The 21736-nt window shown below is 40.7% G+C and overlaps 4 protein-coding genes across 4 annotated transcripts; 2 read left to right on the top strand and 2 right to left on the bottom strand.

Moving 5' to 3' along the window:
- Window positions 1-343: 343 nt before the first annotated feature.
- Window positions 344-9424, bottom strand: vps33b (VPS33B late endosome and lysosome associated). Its single transcript, XM_020640166.3, has 24 exons — window positions 9285-9424; window positions 8858-8979; window positions 7525-7605; window positions 7365-7426; window positions 7187-7236; window positions 6571-6638; window positions 6436-6481; window positions 6250-6344; window positions 5676-5780; window positions 5487-5577; window positions 5321-5398; window positions 4443-4516; window positions 4270-4356; window positions 4090-4180; window positions 3919-3993; window positions 3755-3819; window positions 3360-3414; window positions 3223-3269; window positions 2778-2910; window positions 2574-2647; window positions 2345-2446; window positions 2155-2230; window positions 1020-1139; window positions 344-595 (listed from the first exon to the last, which is right to left on the bottom strand). Exons 2-24 carry the CDS (start codon window positions 8951-8953, stop codon window positions 516-518), a joined length of 1851 nt encoding a protein of 616 aa, XP_020495822.1. The 5' UTR covers window positions 8954-8979; window positions 9285-9424; the 3' UTR covers window positions 344-515.
- Window positions 9425-9437: 13 nt separating this feature from the next.
- On the top strand, window positions 9438-13027 carry hddc3 (HD domain containing 3). Its single transcript, XM_020640168.2, has 4 exons — window positions 9438-9572; window positions 10892-10947; window positions 11029-11269; window positions 12802-13027. The coding sequence occupies exons 1-4, from the start codon at window positions 9461-9463 to the stop codon at window positions 12930-12932; spliced, it is 540 nt and encodes a 179-aa protein (XP_020495824.1). The 5' UTR covers window positions 9438-9460; the 3' UTR covers window positions 12933-13027.
- A 501-nt stretch (window positions 13028-13528) lies between these two features.
- mfap1 (microfibril associated protein 1) lies at window positions 13529-17592 on the top strand. The gene is made up of 8 exons (XM_020640167.3): window positions 13529-13732; window positions 14901-15117; window positions 15243-15381; window positions 15474-15661; window positions 15797-16066; window positions 16161-16320; window positions 16807-16896; window positions 17011-17592. The coding sequence occupies exons 1-8, from the start codon at window positions 13651-13653 to the stop codon at window positions 17188-17190; spliced, it is 1326 nt and encodes a 441-aa protein (XP_020495823.1). The 5' UTR covers window positions 13529-13650; the 3' UTR covers window positions 17191-17592.
- Window positions 17593-17636: 44 nt separating this feature from the next.
- Window positions 17637-20613, bottom strand: hypk (huntingtin interacting protein K). Its single transcript, XM_020640169.3, has 4 exons — window positions 20418-20613; window positions 18942-18997; window positions 18139-18190; window positions 17637-17903 (listed from the first exon to the last, which is right to left on the bottom strand). The coding sequence occupies exons 1-4, from the start codon at window positions 20577-20579 to the stop codon at window positions 17808-17810; spliced, it is 366 nt and encodes a 121-aa protein (XP_020495825.1). The 5' UTR covers window positions 20580-20613; the 3' UTR covers window positions 17637-17807.
- Window positions 20614-21736: the final 1123 nt, after the last annotated feature.

Genomic DNA, 21736 nt, shown 5'->3' with positions numbered 1-21736 from the left:
CTCTCTGAATAACTTGAGTTTTACACACGTTTTATTTAAAAATTACGATAATACCACATTTTATTTATAAAGCACTTTACATCAGACAAAACAAGTTGAAGTAAACAAAAAATACACAACATTTTTTTCAAGTTATCATATATTTTTGTCTTGTTTTGTTATCAGTTTGGTTGTTAAGTTTGGTTATTTTTATTATATCATATAAATAAGCAGCTTGAAGTAATTAGTGAAATGTCCGACAGTTTAAATGTTTGATGTTGAATAAAGAACAGAAATAAAATCATTATAGACTGAACACTGAATCACAGGTGACTAAGATAAAGAGAAGGAGAATCAGCCAGAGTCGAGTTAAAAACATTTATTCACTTTATACATCTTAAGAGTTCTTTTAATGTCAGACACAGGGCGTTAGTGAATGCTGTATATCCAGCTGTAATGTCAGCACTGCAGGGAATGCATGACAAGTGTCTGCAGGAATGTCTCAGTATCTGTCCAGCTCTAATGGCCGACACGCTTCATACATGGTTGTCCAGCAGAGACTCGATGAGTCTTGAACTGTTGGTGATCGCTGTTGTTACCACGATGAATTTATAACCTGGAAAAAAGGAGCAATAATGTTTATTAAAGTACTGATGTAATGTTAAAACAGAAAGCATTGGTGAATTTATCTTAAAGTTCAACTAAACGGGTCTATAGTTTTTTTTTTTCTGGTGATGTCACGGGAAATAATAAAAAAAACCAATAAAATAATAAACATTCTTTACAACACATCGAGTGTAGACGTAAGCAGGGTTATCTTTATCTCCATACCATAAAAAAGGGACAAATCTTAATTTCATATGAATGTTTTTCTTTTTTTGTCGACATTATTTTGGGGAAAACATTTTCCTTCTGTGATCTAAATGGATCATCCTCATGTACTGGAAGCGCAGGAATACAAGGTCAAACTCTCCAATCCAATATCTACTACTACACCTGGTAACAAGTCAGGACAGAAGACAGTTCAGACCATGTTGTACCTTTCTCTCTGCCGAGGAAGCGTAGGGCTGAAATCTCTGAGAAGGTGCAGCCGCCGAGGAACATGACGAGGATGATGCGCTGAGCGTCGCTCTTTGCTCTTGAATCGGCTCCGTTGCTGCCTGATGAGAGATAGAAAACTTCAGCATTCAGTCGACGTCTTTTGAAACAGTCAAGAAACAAAAAAGTGGAGCCACTCGAACGACCTGATTTCTGTAAATAAAATAATAAAAATTTGAGTTAGCATAGTTCATTTTGTGGTTGTTTCAGAATTAAGCCAGATGGTGAGCTCTCGTAGGTTCCTCTGGATCGTTGGTGGAGGACATCCTGCTGCTATGGATCCCCCCGTTTGTCCCTATCAAAGCATTGGGTTTAGTCCAAATGAGTTAGTTTTTGGACACTCTGTGCATGGTCCTCTGGCAGTTTTGTCAGATCATTTTAAGAGCAGTGATCCACCCAAAAACCTTATTGATTATGTTAATGGCTTCAGGCACAGGTTGTACGTTTCTGGTGAATTAGCGAGACAGAAATCTTATTGTGATATTGTATTATTGTGTATTGTTGAGCGTACTCCTTGTCTCCTAAAGTTTTTGTCACGGGTTTGTGAGATGGCCGTGACACAGTGAAACTAAATGTTGCTTTCATGCTCATGATGGATTATTGTTGGGTGTTTGTAGATAGTATAACAAAGACTATGGTCTTTTACCTGCTCGCTTTCTAGAGTGTCTTGACCTTTGTTATGAATTGGAGTTATACAAATAAAGATTGATGAAATTCATCATTTGAGTAGGAAGATGAATCCCTGGTGTTGGGATCTTTTCTTTCATCCTGCCCCTCTGCTATCACAGCGCTCTCCTGTCTGAAGCCTTTGTTATGTAATTCACACAAGTAAAAAGCCAATAAGAAACTCATTAACACATACACATGGCAGAAACACTGTCTTTCTCCACGGCTATTTAAAGGCTGAAGGCTACTAGTTCTTTGCCGTCTGCTGGGTGTGTCAGGGCCTTAAGGTGATTAAAAAAGACAGATGTGTTTTTCCCTTTGAGTGTAAGATATGTGTTTTCTACAGAAATAATTCACACTGATATTCCTAAGCATGTAAACATTCAGTGAAGCTTCAAATCATGTCTTTACCTGTAACGGCAAATTCATGCCCGTTTAGCAGCCGGGTTACTTCTTCAAGCCCAGTCCAACCGTCTCGCTCCAGCACCTGCAGTTGACCGGAGCAGGACAAAGAACTGTATCATGTGGTTTCTTATTTATTCATGATAAAGACAACCAGTCAGATGCTGTGAAATGAACAAAAACAGCTAGTTTTAGTCACCTGCTCGATGAGTTTGCAGCTCAGGGGGACGTAGGCACCGCTGAAAATGTAAGCCATGTCTCTGGGGACGCGCAGGTCGTATTCTTCATCAGTCTTCGGCACCTTTACACAATAAATTGTAATATTCTCATTAAAATACTGAACTTTCAGCAAGGCGAGAACACGAAAAAACACACTGACATGAGGACAAATGCCTTTTGAAGGAAGAACATGAAAGAAGCTAATTTACCAAATTTAGCCTTCGGCTCAGGGCTCTAAAATTGCTCTTCTTAGCGAGAGAAGAGAAGGCGTCAGTCAACTTTCCTGGAAGAATAAATCAAGCAGAAAAGACAAAAGTATTCCGTCTGTAGAATTCCCAAAAACAATACATCAGGACATGCAAACAGAAATGATTCTGATATAGAAAAGGCTTCTTTTTTTTTTTTTTTTTTACCTGCAGTCTTGTCGTTAACGAGTTTCCCCACTTTGCTCTCCATCACGGTCAGCGTCTCTCCCGGCTGCTGCTCCACCAGCAGCCCGAGCTGCCTCAGGTTGGTGAATGTGAGCAGGTGGTCTACTCCATAGCTCTGATGAGGTTTAGCAAAAAAAAAACATTAGACCAGCAGCTTCACAACTTGGACCCACAGTGAAATCCGATCATTCTCATTGAGCAGACACATTTATTCAAAGCAACACACACACACAAATAAAAGAAAATTGTAGCACTAACAATAAACTCACTAAAATAATTTCCACTGTTATGTTTCCATAAAATGCCTCATAGCTGCGAATGTTTCTAAGTTTAAGGTCGGATTCGAAGTGCAGATCCTGACACAAAAAGCTTTTTTTCAGTCTCTATGTGACTTCCATAAATCACTTTGTTTGGGAACTACACACACCTGTAGATATTGTGCTTTTAATGACCGGTAATCTTTTGGCAGTAGACCTGTGAGAGACAGGAAACAAACACATCTCACAGTTATTACTTCAGCAGGAGAATCTTCTGCATTTCCGTCTATTGAAAAAGACGACTCACCGTTTTCTGTGATGGACAAAAGACAAAGCAGCCTCAGACTCTCTATCATGGAGACCTTTAAAAAAAAAAAAAAAACATTATGTGTTTCCAGTTTGTTGTCATTTTTATATCACCTGTCCTAGTATTTAAATTAGAGCTGTCAGCATGAACTAGTTAATCACGATTAATTAAAGGCATGGTTGGTCATTTTTGAGTTATAATTTCATGATATGTTCCTGCAACCGTGCAAACCTGAGAGCGTATATAGATAGTGCACGGGGTACCCTGTTGGCCTTTGTAATATAATGGAATTATTTCAAACATGCAATTCACAAATGTGTGATTAACTTTTGCAATTTAGCGATGAAGAAATGTAATCGTTTGACAGCCCTGATTGAAACGTTTCCGTCACTGACCTGTCTGTTGATGTGCTCCTCTATGAAAGAAATACATTCACGGATTTCAAATCCTTCAAGTAAAGCTGAAACAGAAAACAACACATCAAGCGTTGGTATAAAAAAATATACGATATAAAAACTCACAAACATCTGAATCAGAGGATGAAATAAATGATTCTCACAGTGTTCAGTCTTCAGAAACTCCTGAAAATCCTGCTTCGTTTTCTTCTTCATGATCGACTCACTGGCACTGATGTCTGAAAGAGAACGTGCTCGTCAATAACGCAGCATTAACCGGAGATATGTGTCGATCACTGTGATTTACAGAATAAAGTCCTGATCTAAAAACTCACGCAGGCTAAGTAATCGATGTTCCTGTTTTAACCCTTTCAGTTCCTCGGACACAAACGTCTTCATCTGCTTTATGTCCATGCCCCGACGCTTCTGCAGGATTAATAATAACGGAGAAAAGTGTAAACATTTTAGGTAACCATAGTAACAGTGATCGATGAGGGTGAGTAACGTTCACTCACGTCATATGCAGTCTGGAGGTTTCTGGCTTTCTGACTCAGAAAACCAAAGACGTTGGAGAAATGCTCGTTCCTGATTTCGTTGAAGACCTAGGAGACAGCAGAGAGTTTAAACGGGATCGTCCCCGAGAGTCCAGCAGCAGAGGACTTCCCTCTCTAACGTCAGCCACACTCACCCTGTCCTGAGAGTTCAACATGACTTTGATGCTTTTGTCCGAGGACGTGACATCGGGGCCAAACTCCACACATCCTGCAAGACAGATGCCGTGATTAGACGACACGTCGACACAAGAATGTGCCCAAAGAAATCTTCAATCAGAGGGTCCTCGCACAACTCGGAAGTTTAGTTCTACAATAAAACAACCCAGTCTAAGCTGGAGCTGGGAGTATTACCCCAAATGGCTTTAGCAGTGATTCTATGATATATCTGTGATGATGGAAGATGTTGAAATATAAGACTCAGGAGTGGACAAGTGATGTCTTCAAATGTTTAAATTTGTCTGAAATAAGCCAAAATTAGACCAATTAACAGAACAATCCAGCATCAAAGTATCTCTAAAATTAGCTAAATATTTTTTCTATATATATATTATAAGAAATATAGATTATAAGAATTTGTCTGATGTTATCGATGATAAAACAACGATTTGATTGTGAGGTGCAGGAACAAAGCCTCGTGGTCTATGAGCATGCCTGTAAGAGATTTTTCCATTTCTCTGTTTTTCAGTTCTGTGTCAGTAAGCCCGGTTCAGATATGTACGTCCCTGTGGCGCGTCACCGAGGCACAAATATTGCGATATCCCTCAGCGCTGACTGTGTGTAAGTGTATGTGCAGCTCCCACTAGGCCGTCAATGTGAATACACAGACTGGGACACCAATATATTTTGTTGAATCTATATGAATGTACAAAGACGGTCGAGACTCCTTTTGAAAAAAATAGATCTGATATCTGAACGAGAATATTTTCCTGGTTAAATGAAATAAAAATGAATAAAAACAGTGTGACTGTATTCAGACACAGTTAACCTTCCTCTGCTATGCTTTGACACTCACCACACTTGATTCTAAATATATCGTCCACGAGTCCTTCGTAGACGACTTGCGAGCACAGAGGCGTGACATAGTCCACATCTGCAAAGACCACGACAACGTTAAAGAGTAAACACGGCACAGTTCAGCATGACGGCCACTTAAGAGGGGGTCCTGGTCTGCTTCTCACCTCTGTCAATGAGGAAAACTTTCCCTATTTCAGCGTGACGAGCCGTCTGTTCCCCCTCCTCGACCTGCTCCCGCCACGACTCGTACGCCATCTAATGTTTGCACAGTTAACGGCAGTTCAAATTGTCATCAAAAACAACACGGTGGATCTGAAGGTTAAACTGCATGTTAGTCTCTGGTCATGCTGCACCTTGGAACATCGGCCGATCCCGTAGACTTTAGAGAAGGGGCCGTACAGAGAGTGAAGGAGGTGCAGGGCACTGCCAGCTGTCCTCACCCACCGCTGGTCCCCTGCCTGAGTGATGAGTGTACAAAATGATTCATCCATTATCCATTATCCATTATCCATTATCCATTATCCATTATCCATTATCCATTATCCATATGCCGTCAACCACAGGGCTGACATACAGTCACAAACTACCAGACTAATGCTTCAGTGTGTTCATGTGATTTCAGCTTGGAAAGTCAGAATATTGTAACAACAGCACAAAAAAAATGAAATGTAACTGTTATAAGTTATATTTGAGCAAAAAGTTGATGTGCAATATGTGAATTAATAAAAGAAATTGTTAACATTAACAAAACATATTTTGCCCCCCATGTGATGATGAAGTCGGGCACCTAATTCTTTTCTGAGTTTCCGAGTTGTTGTTCCGACTTGAGCAGGTGTTCATGTGCATTTTACGACTCGGAAACTCGTCTTTCCGATTTGTACGACAACACATGAATGCAGCAAAACTCACGCTGTGTTTATTACTTACCAGGAAGTTGACCCTGAAGAACTCCGGCAGCTCCAGACTGATGATGTCATCATCCAGAGGAAGCAGGTAGAAGGACCATTCATCAGTGGTCACATCTGTTGGCAGATAAAAACACAAGTACAACAAAAAAATCTCTTTCTTCCAACAAACACGAACCACTGCTGAAGAAAAGTAAATGACGCTCACCACCAAAGATGCCCTGCTCCTCCAGCACCGCCTCACACGCATAAAACTGGAAGACAAACAAATGAAGGAAGGTCGTTGATGAGATAAAGAAAACAAAGCAAAGATCGTGAACACAACAGCAGAGTGAGACGAAACCTTCTGAGGAGTAAAGATGATCTTGTATCTTCTAAGTCTTCCTGCTGCCTTGTCTGCATTGGCCACATCTGAAACAACAAAGAATGTAGCATTAGATATAAAGTAGGCTTCTTAAAGAACGCAGGAAATAAAGGATGTATATGACAACAAAGGTCAAACATGAAATCATTCTGGGTTACGAGCAGCTGTAGGGACTTTGGTTGGGAACTGGATGGCTGCCGGTTTAAGTCTCGGTGTGGACCGAGTCTGGAAATTGGTCTGATAGCTGAAGCGGTGCTGATGTGCCCTTATTCAAAGCACCGTTGGTGGTTTTTTTTTTTACGATTTATTTTTGGGCTTTTTGGGCGTTTATTAAGAGACAGGACAGTGGAGGGAGAGAGAGCGGGATGTGTCATGTGGGAAAGGAACCACAGGTTGGATGTGAAGCTTAGAGGATTAGAGCCTCCATACGTGGGGGGCGAGCACCAACCACTTGGTTCTCTTGGATACCACGGATATCTTTGTCCTTCTTTCAGTTTAATGACATCACATCCAAATGACGTCTAATTGATTGAGTTAATTTTTGACTGTTAAAACTTTTATTGAGCCTTCATGAAACAAAAAAATCTGTTCTCACCACATATCCATTTCACAGTTTGTATCCTCGGCCGGATCAGAAAGCACAGCCTGAAAGAGAGCAATGACACATCGTCATACAGTGACACCAGGTATGTGTGTGTGTGTGTGTGTGTGTGTGTGTGTGTGTGTGTGTGTGTGTGTGTGTGTGTGTGTGTGTGTGTGTGTGGGGGGCTCACTGGTCTGAGGTGCTGACAATAGGTTTGTATTCCACTTTGTAGAGTTTGTCGACTTCATGTTGCTGTAAAGAAAGAAAACAAAGAATTAATGTAGTTTAACATTTACAGTCTGTTGTAGTTTATTTGAGGAGTCAGAAGAGAGAGAGCGGATGAGGGTCACCTTTAGCGTCGACACATTGGCAATACGATCCAGCGGGCTCATCAAGTCGGCCTCGATGAAGAGGTCCTTCTTCCCCGGCAGCTGTGAGACAAAACCCGTCAAACAGAAAACACACATTATATGTTTCTTTAGTGATCACACCACAAAACAAGATTCACATTTTTTTAATGAACTTTTGCAAAGTAAAGACGTTTATTCCAAAGCCCTGAACTCACAAAGAGTGAAGCACGGCACATGTTGAATCGAAAAGAGAGAAATACTCTGTTGTGCAGGTAGGGATTGGATGATTTTTGAGTTTTTTTTTCCACAGTTTTCTCAAAATAATTGTGTTGAATGTCCATCACCTCGGTCAGTGGTTCCCAAAGTGGAAGTCGGGGAACACTGAGAGGAGGGTTGTGACATTTCTTCCAAAAACAAATTTGAAATGTCTTAAAATTACATATTTTACCCACTGTTGTGAAATCAGATTCAAAAAGTTGTTCAATATAACAATAAAACCATAGTCCAAGTGAGATTTGTGCTGAAATTAAAGTAAAAAATGTAAATATGCACATGACTGAAACAATGAAAGTATCTGTTGTGCTTTTAGTAAATGAAAATGCAAACAGACACACTGAAATAATATACTTATTTTAAGCTGCTGTGTTCTTTAGTATTGTTCTAATGTCAGTGTTTGGATTAGTGTGTGTGCTGCTGTGCACGACCTCACATGCTTTAACCTTTCAGGGACAGAGAGATGGTCCCCGGGCTCTCGCATCGCTATTTTGGGTAACCAGGTAACTGTGAGTGTACAGGAAGTTAGAACAGCCGTCTAGCTAACACACCGACCAATAAAAACAGAGGGTACTGTGGGCCGTAGCCAATGCCAGAACAAGAAACCTGCACAGTCATCCAATGTGCAGACATGTCACCCCAGCCTTTCTTCCTCTGTCCACGATCACGAAAAAGTCTAAACGTGGTCGTACTTGCAGCAGCAAAACACCGACGGGACTGAAAACAAAAGCTGGATGTGTTTAGATGTCTGGAGTCTCTGGAACCACTGGACTTATACCTTCTGTGACATCATATTTGGGGCGTGGTCAGACGTGCAACATCTGCTTTTGCAACAGCTGCTTCCTTAAAGCACACAGGCCATTTAAACTCAGTGTAAAAAAAAAATATGCATTGTATTTATGTTTTAGCTTCTGATAATAACTGTATGTAGAGTAAATGTTGTGTTTTAAAAAGCTCACCATGCATTGTGTTACAGTACTGGCAGCATGTGTAGAGTTTGAACCAGGTGGCAGCTAGCCGAGCTGAAGAAAGCAGACACATCATGGTTTTCTTTTCCTACCTGTTCCAGCAGGTAGATGAGCTGATCTCTGGCCAGCCTCTTCAGCAGAGAGAAGTCAGGGAGCTCCGGGGAATCTCTCCTGGCACCGTGAGCCATCCTGAGCCGAGGCCGTCACTCACCCACTGTGCAAAACAATACAATGTTTATTACAAGGTCGTGACACTAGAAAGAAATACACACTGTCAGGGTACTACAAAAACAACTGAAACACAGGGGAGGAAAATCTTTGCTGTTGTTGTAATCTACCAGCTGGTTTAGCTTGTGGGCTAAAAACACACCCTTCACACCACACTGGGCCCACAAGGAAATCTTAACACTGATTTGGAAATATGTAAACAAAAGATATTTACTAATTCAGAAAAATTACGCTGTCGACACTTGTGAAATTATAATACAAATTTGGTATTTAGCAGAGAGTAGAGGCTACCTGCTTCCGGAGCTAAATGAGCGGAACTGATCCCATGAGCAGCTGTTTCTATCCGGACACAAAACAGGAACTGACTACTACCGCGGCTGGAAACCAACCGGAAGAGCGCCGTTGGTTGGTGTTGACTGTCAACACTAGACTCGTTTTGTTCTGTCCCTGCGGGTTATCTTTCCAACATGAGTTCAGACTCGGTTTTATTGTTGGAGACGGTTAATTTCGCCGCAGAGAAACATCGCGACCAAAGACGTAAAGACCCCGAAGAGACGCCGTACATTAATCATCCAATCGGTGCGTAGGAGACTTTTGACTTTGATGTGATGCCTTCAGGTGTTGCTCGGAAAACTGAGATCGACGTTTAAATCGAAATAAAAGCTAATCTGAAACTGTGATTTTTGGGGTCGATACAAATATCGATATAGGGAGAGAAAATAATAAATACGATTTATCGGCCAATATCTTTCTTAGATCTATGTTCAATCTGTAGAGATATATAAATATAAATATACACATTAAGTGCATTAATCCCTCAGAGGCAGTTATCAAACACTTGTAGAAAAGATATATGATGGATATATTATAGCTCATGATGAGTAGACCAGGTTTTTGTAATATAACAAAGAGTAAGGTATTTTTACCTGCTTTTTCTAAAGTGTCTCGAGATAACACCTGTTACGATTTGACGCTATACAAATAAAAATTGATTGATTGATATATAATGAAGACAAGACGGTCAGTCAACTGGAAAGTAACTGTGCATGTACGTTCATTACTTATTGTAATCCTATGAGTGTAAATACAATTTGACTGGTGAATTAATGTTGTCATATTATCGGCTCATATCTTCGCTTCGATATAATGAGCCGATACCGATCGTCACTGGATACGCTACTATCGGCTGATATTATCGGCTGGCCGATCAATCGGTGGGCACGAGTTAAAATACATAAATAGGTTGTTGTAAATAATATTGAAGCATGTGCAGTGTTTCCCCTGGGTTTACAGCGTTGGGGGGGTGGGGACAAGCCGACACGGCGACACGCTGACACAAACACTTGAAGGAATCTTGGTGTTCATGTGTTACTTTTAATGACAGCTGTCCTTTTCTATCAGAAAGATATCCTTAAATGACTTCTTTCCCTGATTTCCGACTCTATCCACCATCCTATCTCTACAATAAAGGCACAAAAAGCCCAAAAATAAATCTTTTTTTTTTTTTTTTTACTTGGCGGGCCGCCCCCCCAGTATAATGGTTGGGGAAACACTGATGGGTTAAAATGTGTTTTTCTAAAATGTAAATATTTCTGTTCATGATTCTCTGAGCGTAACATGACTGCATCTTTCTTTGACGCATTCAAGATGTGTGGCTCCATGTTTGCTTATCGAGCTGATACTTCACTCAGCAGCTGAGAACAAAGAGAGCTCCTGTTGACTTCTCTGATACTCACAGCTGTGTGTGTGTGTGTGTGTGTGTGTGTGTGTGAGTGTGTGTGTGTGTGTGTGTGTGTGTGTGTGTGTGTGTGTGTGTGTGTGTGTGTGTGTGTGTGTGTGTGTGTGTGTGTGTGTGTGTGTGTGTGTGTGTGTGTGTGTGTGTGTGTGTGTGTGTGTAGGAGTAGCCAGGATCCTCAGCCATGAAGGAGGCGTCACAGACATCGAGGTTTTGCAGGTATGTTATCAGTAGAATATCACTGTAGCGTACACTGTTTGTTGTGCTTCTCCGTCTGTGTATTTCTTCTTTGTGTTACAGGCCGCTCTGCTCCACGACACGGTGGAGGACACGGACACGTCACCCGCAGAGTTGGAGGCAAAGTTCGGGCCGATCGTGGCTCGAATCGTTCAGGAGGTGACGGACGACAAAAGTCTTCCCAAACACGAGAGAAAACGTCAGCAGGTGGAACACGCGGCTCACTGCAGCTGCCAGGCTAAACTGGTCAAACTGGCTGATAAACTGTACAACCTGAGGGACCTGAACCGCTGCACACCTGTCGGTCAGCACCTCTCTCACTGTACCTTTACTGTAGCTGCTCATCCAGTGTTGTTTCTGTTATTTTAAAGTCATTTCTGTGTTTGAAACTAATGGCATTTAACACTTACTGGAACTTCTGTTCGGGCTGGACACTTAATCGAGTTTCAATTTCAGTTACAATTTTGGTTTCCCACCATCATGAAAACAAGATTTATTTATTTATTTTTTATTTTCACACTGAGACCGAGGTCTCTTTTCCCAGGGTCGCCCTGCAGCAATGCAGATAATCGAGATTTAACGATTAATTTGTCGCAATGCTGCGCTCGTTTGGATCGTCATGTTTTTTCACGTGTTTAGTTTTTATATTGTGGCCGCAGTAGCTCAGTCTGTAGGGTCTGTTGGGAATCAGAGGGTTGCCGGTTCAAGTCCCGCCTCGGACCAAGTCTGGAAATTGGCCTGGTAGCTGGAGAGGCACCAGTCCACCGCCTGAGCACTGCCGAGGTGCCCCCGAGCAAGGCACCCAACCCCCCCCCCCCCCCCTGCCACCAGCCCAGGAGCGTCCACTGTGGGCAGCCCCCTCACTCTGAGACCTCTCCATTAGTGTCCATAGGATCCTGTTTGTGTGTTTCGGCCTCTGTTTGTGTAGCATGTTAACTAGACAGAGTGGAAAAACGAATTTCGCAGGATCAATTAAGGATAAATGATTAATTATTAAATTAATATTATTAATTATTAAACAAATTATTAATTATTACAAGAGTTCATCACCTTCACCTCGAAAACATGCAAAGCTGTCCAAAACTCCTCTAAATTATTTAGAGACTAGAAGATTTATAAGAACCTGATAATAAATAAGCAGCTAATAATGAGATGTCTCAAGCTGAGTTACAGATTTAGGTTTTGTGCTCCCTCTCTAGGTTTCCCCTGCTGACCATAATTTTACTTCAGAGTTTTATTCATATTCATAATTTTTCTGAGCGCTGTATGTTCAGTCCTTCTCATAACGTAATGTTTTCACATCATGAGAAGTCAAATTGATCTGTTTCATCTTTCGGGGATTATTATCATACTCCGTTCATATAACAGTTTAAATATACGCTTTACTAAATTCCTTATTTTTTTCTATTGGTAACGAATCTCCATTCCCAGCCATGACTTTGATATTCAGCAGAAGATATTCATCTTTAAAACGGTCAAAGTATATATTTTTAACTTTTTTTTTAAAGATGGCAGAATTCCAACAAAATCCTGTCTAATGTAGGTTTAAGAAAATGTTACTTTATACGATTATGTGGTCAATTAAACGGAACCTATTTTCAGCCATGCCAAACCGCTCTACATAGCCAATAGTTTTAGAAGTGTAGAATAGAGACGTTATTCTTTGTGGATTTTTTAGTATTTAAAATGTATTGTATAAGTGTTCAGATGTTAGACGTTGTATGAAACTATTATAAACTGAGTGACTGAACTTAAAACAAAACATTAAATTGGCAGGTACCAGTACTCCACAGTCACCGTACCGATCCCTTCTCTATTTGTGTGTGTGTGTGGCAGGTTGGACAGCTGAGCGGGTTCAGGAGTATTTCATGTGGTCCTCGGAGGTGGTCAAAGGCCTGAAAGGAACCAACTTGGCTCTGGAGGAGAAACTGGAGCAGCTGTTCAAACAGAGAGGGGTCCATCTCTGACAACACGGCTGTAACGCGGTGGACCGTTCAAAGGACAAATACCTTACGATTCATTTGTACACAATAAATAAGTGAAATAAATACTTTTTCATATACGTTTGTGTGATCCTGAATTATTTTTTTACATGATGGTCTGGTAGTTACTTTGAGGGTTTTTTAAATGTAGTAATAGTTATGTTATTAAATCTGTCTATCGTCTAAATGTTTAACCACCAGGGGGAGGCAGTGTACATATTACCTCCTACACCAGCGCTCTAACTTCATATTTATTTCAGAATTAAGCAGCTCTAGTTGTAATCAGTAAACTGGTGTGTGTCAGTGCTCTATAAAGTCAGTTAGAAATGATGTTGTGTTGTGTTTGTTGTCTTATTGGTCATAAATATCCTTCAGAATGAATACTTCAGCTCACCATCCAGTGTGCTGGAGGATTTTATTTTAGTACCTCAGACAAACTAAGTTAATCGAGAAGATGTCATTTATTGATTTTTTAAATTATTTATAAAAAAAAAGTGGGACATATTAGATATTGCGAGCCACACTCCACACCAGTAGGGGGCGGAAATGCACCAATCCGCTGTTTACAAACCGCCAATAAACCTCAAAAGAGACGAAGAAGAAGACACACTTCTGGTAGCTGGAAAGGAGAGACGAGCTGCGGTTGTCTAAGTGGAAAACTCATTTCTATCATTGTGTAGTTAAAACCATCGACCAGGCAGTCATGTCTAGTCGTGAAGCCCTCAACATGAAGCTGCCTCCGATCCAGTCCACGGCCGGAGCCGTGCCGGTCCGGAACGACAAAGGTGAGCCCGATCAGTTAGCAACGTGCTAAGCTAGCTCTCCTAGCCTAACATCACTGAACACACAACAACATGTTGGCTTGATTAAAAACATGTGGGAGAATAATATTGCAGGTTGCAGCAGCATATTAATGTTCTCTGTGTGATATGGATGTTATAGATTAATAGAATAGAATATAAAATAATTACTTTATTGATCCCAAACTGGGAAATTGTGGCGTTACAGCAGCAGGTTATAAAACACACAATATGAGTAAAAAACACAACGTTAGCAAATTTAAACACAATATAATATTAAATACAAAGTAAATAAGCACTAAAAATATCAAAACTAAGAATGTGAATATATACAACCAGGATTTAACTAAGCATTACTAGTCTTAAATAGGAAGATTAAATGTAAATGTGCTAAAACAGAGTAGTAAATGGACAGTATTGACATAAGTTAAAGTGAGTGTAGACATATAATAAGCAGAAACTATACAATATAACGGCGAGTAGACAGACACATGAAGTGAACATGAGTGCAGGGATAGACAGATATTATCATGAGGTGAGCTGTTGATGAAATAAGATTTATTCACTCCACAAGTACAACGAAATACTGTCAGCGCAAACCTGTAGATGCCGAATAGAAGTAAAAACAGAAATACTGAACCCGTCAGTATACAGAATATTGAAGTGTTTATAAACAGTAGAGCTAAATAATGCATCAGATATACAATAAAGTTAAAACTGTGACAGATGAAGAGCCCGTACTGATGGAAAGTTTAGACTGAGGAGGAGGCAAAGGTCTTACAATAAACTTGAAGAGATAATAGAGAAATATCCATTTCCCCCTGAGGCACTTATAATAACTAATAAAAAATACACAGATTACCATTTTGTCCCAGATTAATAATTTTATCGTTATGTTCAATTATCAATTAGTCTTACAAACACTTCAGCCCTTTCAATTGTAAGTATCAGCTTTGAAGAGCTGCGTCCACAAAAGCAGAAGCCAAGCTGGATAATAACGGCTTGTGGTGTCAACAAAACGTAACATCAGAAACTTGAAAAGAGTTTTGCAAAACTGTTACTTGTTTTTTTTCCGTACTATAATTGAATCGGGGGACAAACATCGTCTAAAGCACGTAAACCTGCAGCTCATTATCGTCTCTGCCCACCTCAGGCGAGCTCTCCATGGAGAAGGTGAAGGTGAAGAGGTATGTGTCGGGTAAACGTCCTGACTACGCGCCCATGGAGTCGTCCGATGAGGAGGAGGAGGACTTCCAGTTTGTGAAGAAGGGGAAGGAGCTGGAGGCCGAGGTGGAGGTGGAGGAAGAGGACGTCTCCGACCCGCGTCTCAGACGTTTGCTCAACCGCGTCTCTGAGGACGTGGAGGAGAGGTATGACACCGTTCGGAAGATTTGATCCTAGTCGAGACAACTTTTGTTATGATTGAGCACACGATAAAGAAAAACTTTCTCCATTGCGACATGTGAATGCTGACTTGTCTTTCTCCGTCCTCAAGGCTTGCGAGGCACCGACAGATCGCAGAGCCTGAAGTTGTAGCGGAGAGCAGTGAAGACTCCGATGAAGGCACGTGGCACCCAGAGCAAGAGGAGAGCAGTGAGGAAGAGGAGGAGGAAGAGGAAGAAGTGGATGACGAGGTCGGTATCTGTGCTTGTCCCCCGCCCCTTTGAAGAGTTCTGCCAGTTACACCGAGGACAGTTTTGAGCGTGAACTTTGTTGTTCCGTGCAGGAAATTGAGCGCAGACGACAGATGATGCGTCAGCGAGCCGTCGACCGGAAGAACGAGGAGATGGAGGTGATGGAGGTGGAGGAGGAAGGAAAGTCGGGGGCGGAGTCAGAGTCGGAATCTGAATATGAGGAGTACACGGACAGCGAGGATGAAGCAGAACCACGACTCAAACCGGTCTTCATTCGCAAGTATGAGTGAAAACGAGTGAAAAAGTTTCCTAATACTAAAATCTGATAAACGTTTTTTTGATCACCTGATGTGGGACCAACAGTCTGAATGCAGTTTGCTCATTTCTGTGCCTTTCTTTTGTATTTGCGCCACAGAAAGGACAGAGTGACTGTGGCGGAGCGCGAAGCAGAGGAGCTGAAACAGAGAGAGCTGGAGGTCGAGGCCAAGAAGCAGGTGGAGGAGCGACGGCGCTACACCCTCAAGATTGTGGAGGAGGAGGCCAAGAAGGAGTTTGAGGAGAACCGGCGTACCCTGGCCGCTCTGGACGGACTGGACACTGACGGGGAGAACGAGGAGGAGGAATACGAAGCGTGGAAAGTCCGAGAGCTGAAACGCATCAAGAGGGACAGAGAGGCCCGGGAAGTGTAAGTCCAACACAGATATCCATGTTCAGTACCTTGATGTGAGCACAGTGCTGTGTTATTCCATGAGGGATGGTAACGAGTGTTTGTTCCTCAGCATGGAGAAGGAGAAGGCTGAGATCGAGAGATTCCACAACTTGACGGAGGAGGAGCGCAGGGCCGAGCTCCGAAACAGCGGCAAAGTGGTCACCAACAAAGCATCCAAAGGGAAATACAAGTTCCTGCAGAAGTACTACCACAGAGGAGCCTTCTTCATGGTGAGAGAAAAACTGCTGGGGCTTTGCTCGAGACGCGGTTCGATTGGTATTTAGATATTTAACCTTTTCTGTCTCATCTTACTTATTTTGTCATCATTTTGAATGAAAGGTTCATCTTAGCTTGCCCTACATCTTTGTCTGGATACAGCTCGTTTGGAGTGATAGAGCGATATTGAAAAATTAAGTTTCTAGTACCATAAAGAGCCTTTTGAATGGTGTTAAGTTGTAGGGCTTTCAAACTTGCAAAATGTCCTGAAAAAACTTGTGAGGAGCTGTATGTGTGGACGTGAACAGGCACATTTTTCACTTCACCGGGAGTTTCTCCTGCCAGACGCCTGGTATTTTTTCGGCAGAAAGTTTGAGTGTGCTGATGTGAGAACACAGCTAACAGAGCGGCTTTATAAACCATGTTTGACTTGTAGTGTCACAGACATTGGAGCTGAAGGTTGCTCAGTGTTTAAACTGTATTCATGATTTGTGTTTCAGGATGAGGAGGATGATGTGTACAAGAGGGATTTCAGCGCTCCCACTCTGGAGGATCACTTCAACAAAACCATCTTACCCAAAGTCATGCAGGTCAGCTTCCCTTTCTCAAGTTCTCTTTAATGTTTTGAATTTGTTCTTATTTTCAACACTGGGTATCAGTGTTATTGCTCCGTTAACCTGTTGAGGTTTGTTTTCCTCTCTCAGGTCAAAAACTTTGGTCGTTCCGGACGCACTAAGTACACCCACCTGGTGGATCAGGACACCACGTCGTTCGACTCGGCCTGGGCGCAGGAGAGCGCTCAGAACAGCAAGTTCTTCAAGCAGAAGGCGGCAGGCGTGAGGGATGTGTTCGACCGGCCCACGGTGAAGAAGAGGAAGACTTAAGATGTGAATAGGACTTCATCTGAACCACAGTGCAGCTTCAGAGACTGTACAGAGAACGAGCTGCATCCCGTCGTGACTTAATATCAAAGACTGATTCCACTGCTTTGATGAACTTTTTATCTCCCTGGAAGGTGTTTAAAGAAACTTAATTTTATGTTTCCTGCTTTTGATAAGAACCAGAACATCCCCGATGCAGCTGGTTTTAAATTCAGTGTTCACAACATGACTTTAATGTGGGATAATGGCTGTAAATACGAAGCTTAAATGTCCCTTAAAGCATTGAGCTGCCGTCAAATGATAACATTTAGTCTGCAGATTCCTTTACTGATTATCCCCTCAATATTTGTCGAAGCCCAGTGTGGTGTTATAACTTCATTTTTGTGAATAAAACTTGTATTTTCATTGATTTTTTTCATCCTTTGAACAAAGACATAAACAAATATAAATCAAGTGGTAGGCAGAGAACGAGTCAGTTCAACATTTATTTTAAAAAAGAAAAAAAAAAACTGGGGCAAAGATTAGATCACAACAGTTTCATTTTGGGGTTTGGTTCAGTCCTAATGAGCCCTGTTCACAGACGACAAAGCAAAGCAGTCCAGTGTGTCGCTGCTTTTTGTTCAGTTGGTGAGAGCCACCAGAGCCTCCACCACATTCCCCATGTGTTCCCGCAAACTGCGCTCAGCAACAGCCCTCGAAATCTCCATCTCTGACATCTGCACGGAAAGAGCATGTCACATTATCAGAGGTGTTTTGTGTTTATATTTAGCCAAATCACAAAAGAACAGTATTACATCAGAATATTAACTTGAAGCTTCACAAAATGTTTCTAAGTGGAGAAACTGATTTTAAAAAAGTTCCAAAATACTTCTGGCCATTATGTTTCTAGAGATGCACCAATCCCACATCACCTCAACAGATCAATAGTTAAATAAAAAGAAAAGAACTTACAATGAGCTCTACATCCTCTTTCTTGATGGTGACTTTAGCCAATTCTTTTTCTCTGAAAGCAAAATGACACACAGTTAGCACAGGAGCAGATTCTCTGTCTTCTGCACACAAACATAAGATCACAGCCGGCTGTTCAAAAGTGATCCAACACCATTAAAGGTATCGGACAGGATCAAGAAATCAGATCGTTCAAAAGAAAATAAAGATTATGGTATCAGATCAGGTAATAAAATCCTAATTTTAATGTGGATAACACTTTCTATTGTGTTCAAAACTTCTTTAGTAGGATTAATAAGTAATTCAAGTTTATTTATAAAGCACCTATCAAGAGCAGGTGTTACAAAGTGTTTCAAAAAAATGTCCACAGAGTTCTCAGTTCATGAAAAGCAGCCTCCTTCAGTTTTAAGTCTACTGCAAGGAACAACATGCAGACCCTGATCAATAAGGATCACTTTGATCCAAAAAAAATCAAGATCATCCTGATCCCGTCGAGGGCTTGATAACAGGGAAAAGTGCAAAAAAAAACTATTAAATTGCTCTAAACAAATGATGTGGTCCAAATGGGTCGATCTGTACTGATGTAAAGCCCAGTTTCTGTTCTGTGCCAATGCTCCACATGGTTTCTCAGTAAAGGGGCCGAGCTGACCAGCATCACCTGAGGCTAAAACACAGACTGTACCTCATACCAGTCTTTACAAAAAAAAAAATCCCTTTGATTTACCATGAAAATCTAAGTAGTAAACAGCTGAAGCTTCTTTAACCCTAACCTGCACAGGATGAGAGTGTAAAAGCAGTGACCTCACCTCTCTTGTTTGGCTTTCTGTTCTCGTGATCTTCTGTCTCCAATCACTGACATCGCCTGAGGGGGAAACAGATTTTAATAACACAGATTCAAATATGAAGAAAACACAGCTGCAACATCAATGCAATATTGTGGGCGGCTGTGGCTCAGTTGGTAGTGTCGTCGCCACGCAACTGAAAGGTCAATGGTTCGATCCCCAGCTGAGCAACATGTCCGATGTATCCTTGGGCAAGACACTTAACCCCGCATTGCTCCCGCTGCTTCTGTGGCGGTGTATGAATGGATTAGTTCTTACTCTCTGATGTACGTCGCTTTGGATAAAAGCGTTTAAGTGAATTGTAACATTGTAAAACACAGGAAGTCCTCAAGTGGATTTAACAGAAACATATTAGCGGATGCAACAAGAGACTCTTTTTAAATAATGAGAAAGGAACATTTTCTTTCTGACATCTTAAATTAGGAATACTAATGTTTAAGAGAAAGGTAAAGAAAACACTTTTTGGATTTAGCAGTAAAATGTTATGCAGCAGAAAGGCACAGATACTATGAATCATAGATAACACTCAGTCTTTAATATGTATTTATTTATTGCACTAAATGTTATTGAAATGTTCAACAATATTAGAATATGTTATATATTGTTTTTTTTTTTAAAGGTGCACTTTGTAGATTTGGTCGTGAAATTTGAAAGTTGGAGAAGTGAAACAATTCCCTGCTATATTTTCTGAACTAAATCCACAAACTTTACTCAATAAAAAAAAGGTACCTGGAACAATTTTTGGAGCTAAAAAAAGAAGCTACCAGGAGAGTGACGGTATCACTGTTGACCCCATCATAACTTCATAACTTTCTCCTGAAGCATTTATTTCCAAACAGAGACACAGGGACCAAATGTTCCTCTGAGGAGAGTTTGTGTTTATAGATATGAACACAGAATCTGTACACTGATCCAACTTTTAAATGTCTCTCTACCAGAACTGCACAGTGCACCTTTAAGTGATGCATTGTAACCATGACAACAGCAGACATGAAACTTTATCTGGTTTGATTCTCTGTATTTTAAGGAAAACAAACAGCACTTTTATTTTATTTTTGATACCGTGCAGCCCTAAAAAGTTTATTTTATTATTTATTTATTTTTAATTTGTATTTGCAATTTTCTGTTATTATTATTATTATGGTGGAAAACTTTTGTCTTGTTAAAAAAAATCGAAAAAAATCTAAAAGGCAGCTTTAGCTCGGTAGCTAACAAACATTAGCTAATCCTTAAATTGTTTAATAAAACACGTAAAGCGCCATTTATAATATTTAATGTGATTGTAAGTCTGAATGACGAGTTATTAAAGGGTCACATGTTGAAAACTACACACTTTAGTTTTTTTTAACAGGTGTTGTGTTGAGAAATGTCTCCCTGACGTTACAGCGCTGATGCCGCGGCCGCATGTTCCCCCCGCTAACGTTAGCCCGGAGATCTCACCGTTTCTAAATCAGAGCTGGAGATTTCTTTCTCCTCCGCGTAGTCCGTGACCCTCTCCAGGTCAGCGGCCCCGCTGTCATGTTTACGAGGCTTTTCTGCCGGTTTCCCGGTGCAGTTTTCCTCGGCTTCCAGGTCCAAATCGACGTCTCCCTCAGCCGCCATGTTTGCTCCAGTGAGGCCGGAACCAAAAAGAAGGTTCCGTTCCGTCAAACGTCGGACGGAGGAGAAACAGAGTAGGACCGGAAAAGACTAGATGTGATGAAATAAGAGTTCCGAAATTTTAACTACAGCGAAAATATCAAACAATTTAATTTTAATAAGTCTGTATATTTATATAAATTATTATTATGATCACTGTGTAGAAATACTGTGTTGATTTTCTTCAAAATATATTAAATATTTTAAATTAAAAAAATAACAAATCTATCAGATTAGATTTATTAATTTGAAATGATCATCAGATAATTTTCCGGATTTATTATGAAATAATTTGTTCATTACTTAGACGGCGATACTGTTTAGAAACTGTTTCAACCTTGATACATAGCATATATATATATATATATATACACACACACACACACACACACACACACACACACACACACACACACACACACACACACATATACGTATATTAGGGAAATTAACCTTATTTTAACATTAATATTATTATTATGTGACACATAAACAGTCCACACAACACCAGACCGACAGGGTCATGAGAAACAACATGCTTAACATCATATGTCAACATCAACATTGCCCACAAGCGTCATGCCACACCTGCATAACTCAGTTCCCCAGGTGGGCCTTTGATCCTTTTTTAATACCACGTTTTTTAACAATATAATCTGTTGTTATAATGACCGTAAGTGTTGAAAAGTACCTAAACATAAAAACATCTAATTCACAAAACAGGGGCGTTGCAGAGAAATGATTCCTTTAAAAATTGCAGGCAAACACCCACAGGCTGTCTAAATAGCACAAAAACATCTGCAACGTTTTAGAAGTTAGCCTGCAGCTTTTGAGAATTTAGAACAAAAAATTAAAACATGAAGTGAAAAGGATTTCCTTTTGTTTTTCCTGATATAAAAACATGTTTCCATTGTTTGATTTTCACCAGAATCGTATCCAAGTTTAAAATGCTGGTATCATGACATCAAGTTGGAATAACCATAAATCCTCTGTTAATTCTTTTTGGATGAATCTCGATGTCGTCCCTGAACCCTGAGCCCTCACAGATTTAGCTCGAACGCTCTAGAGTGTGAGGGTGAACATCGAGATTGGGCCTTTGTGTTGAGTCGTAACACGAGAAC

The sequence above is a fragment of the Labrus bergylta genome, chromosome 3 (genome assembly GCF_963930695.1).
Source record: "Labrus bergylta chromosome 3, fLabBer1.1, whole genome shotgun sequence".
Taxonomy (NCBI): domain Eukaryota; kingdom Metazoa; phylum Chordata; class Actinopteri; order Labriformes; family Labridae; genus Labrus; species Labrus bergylta.
This window is presented reverse-complemented; position numbering and strand designations above follow the sequence as displayed.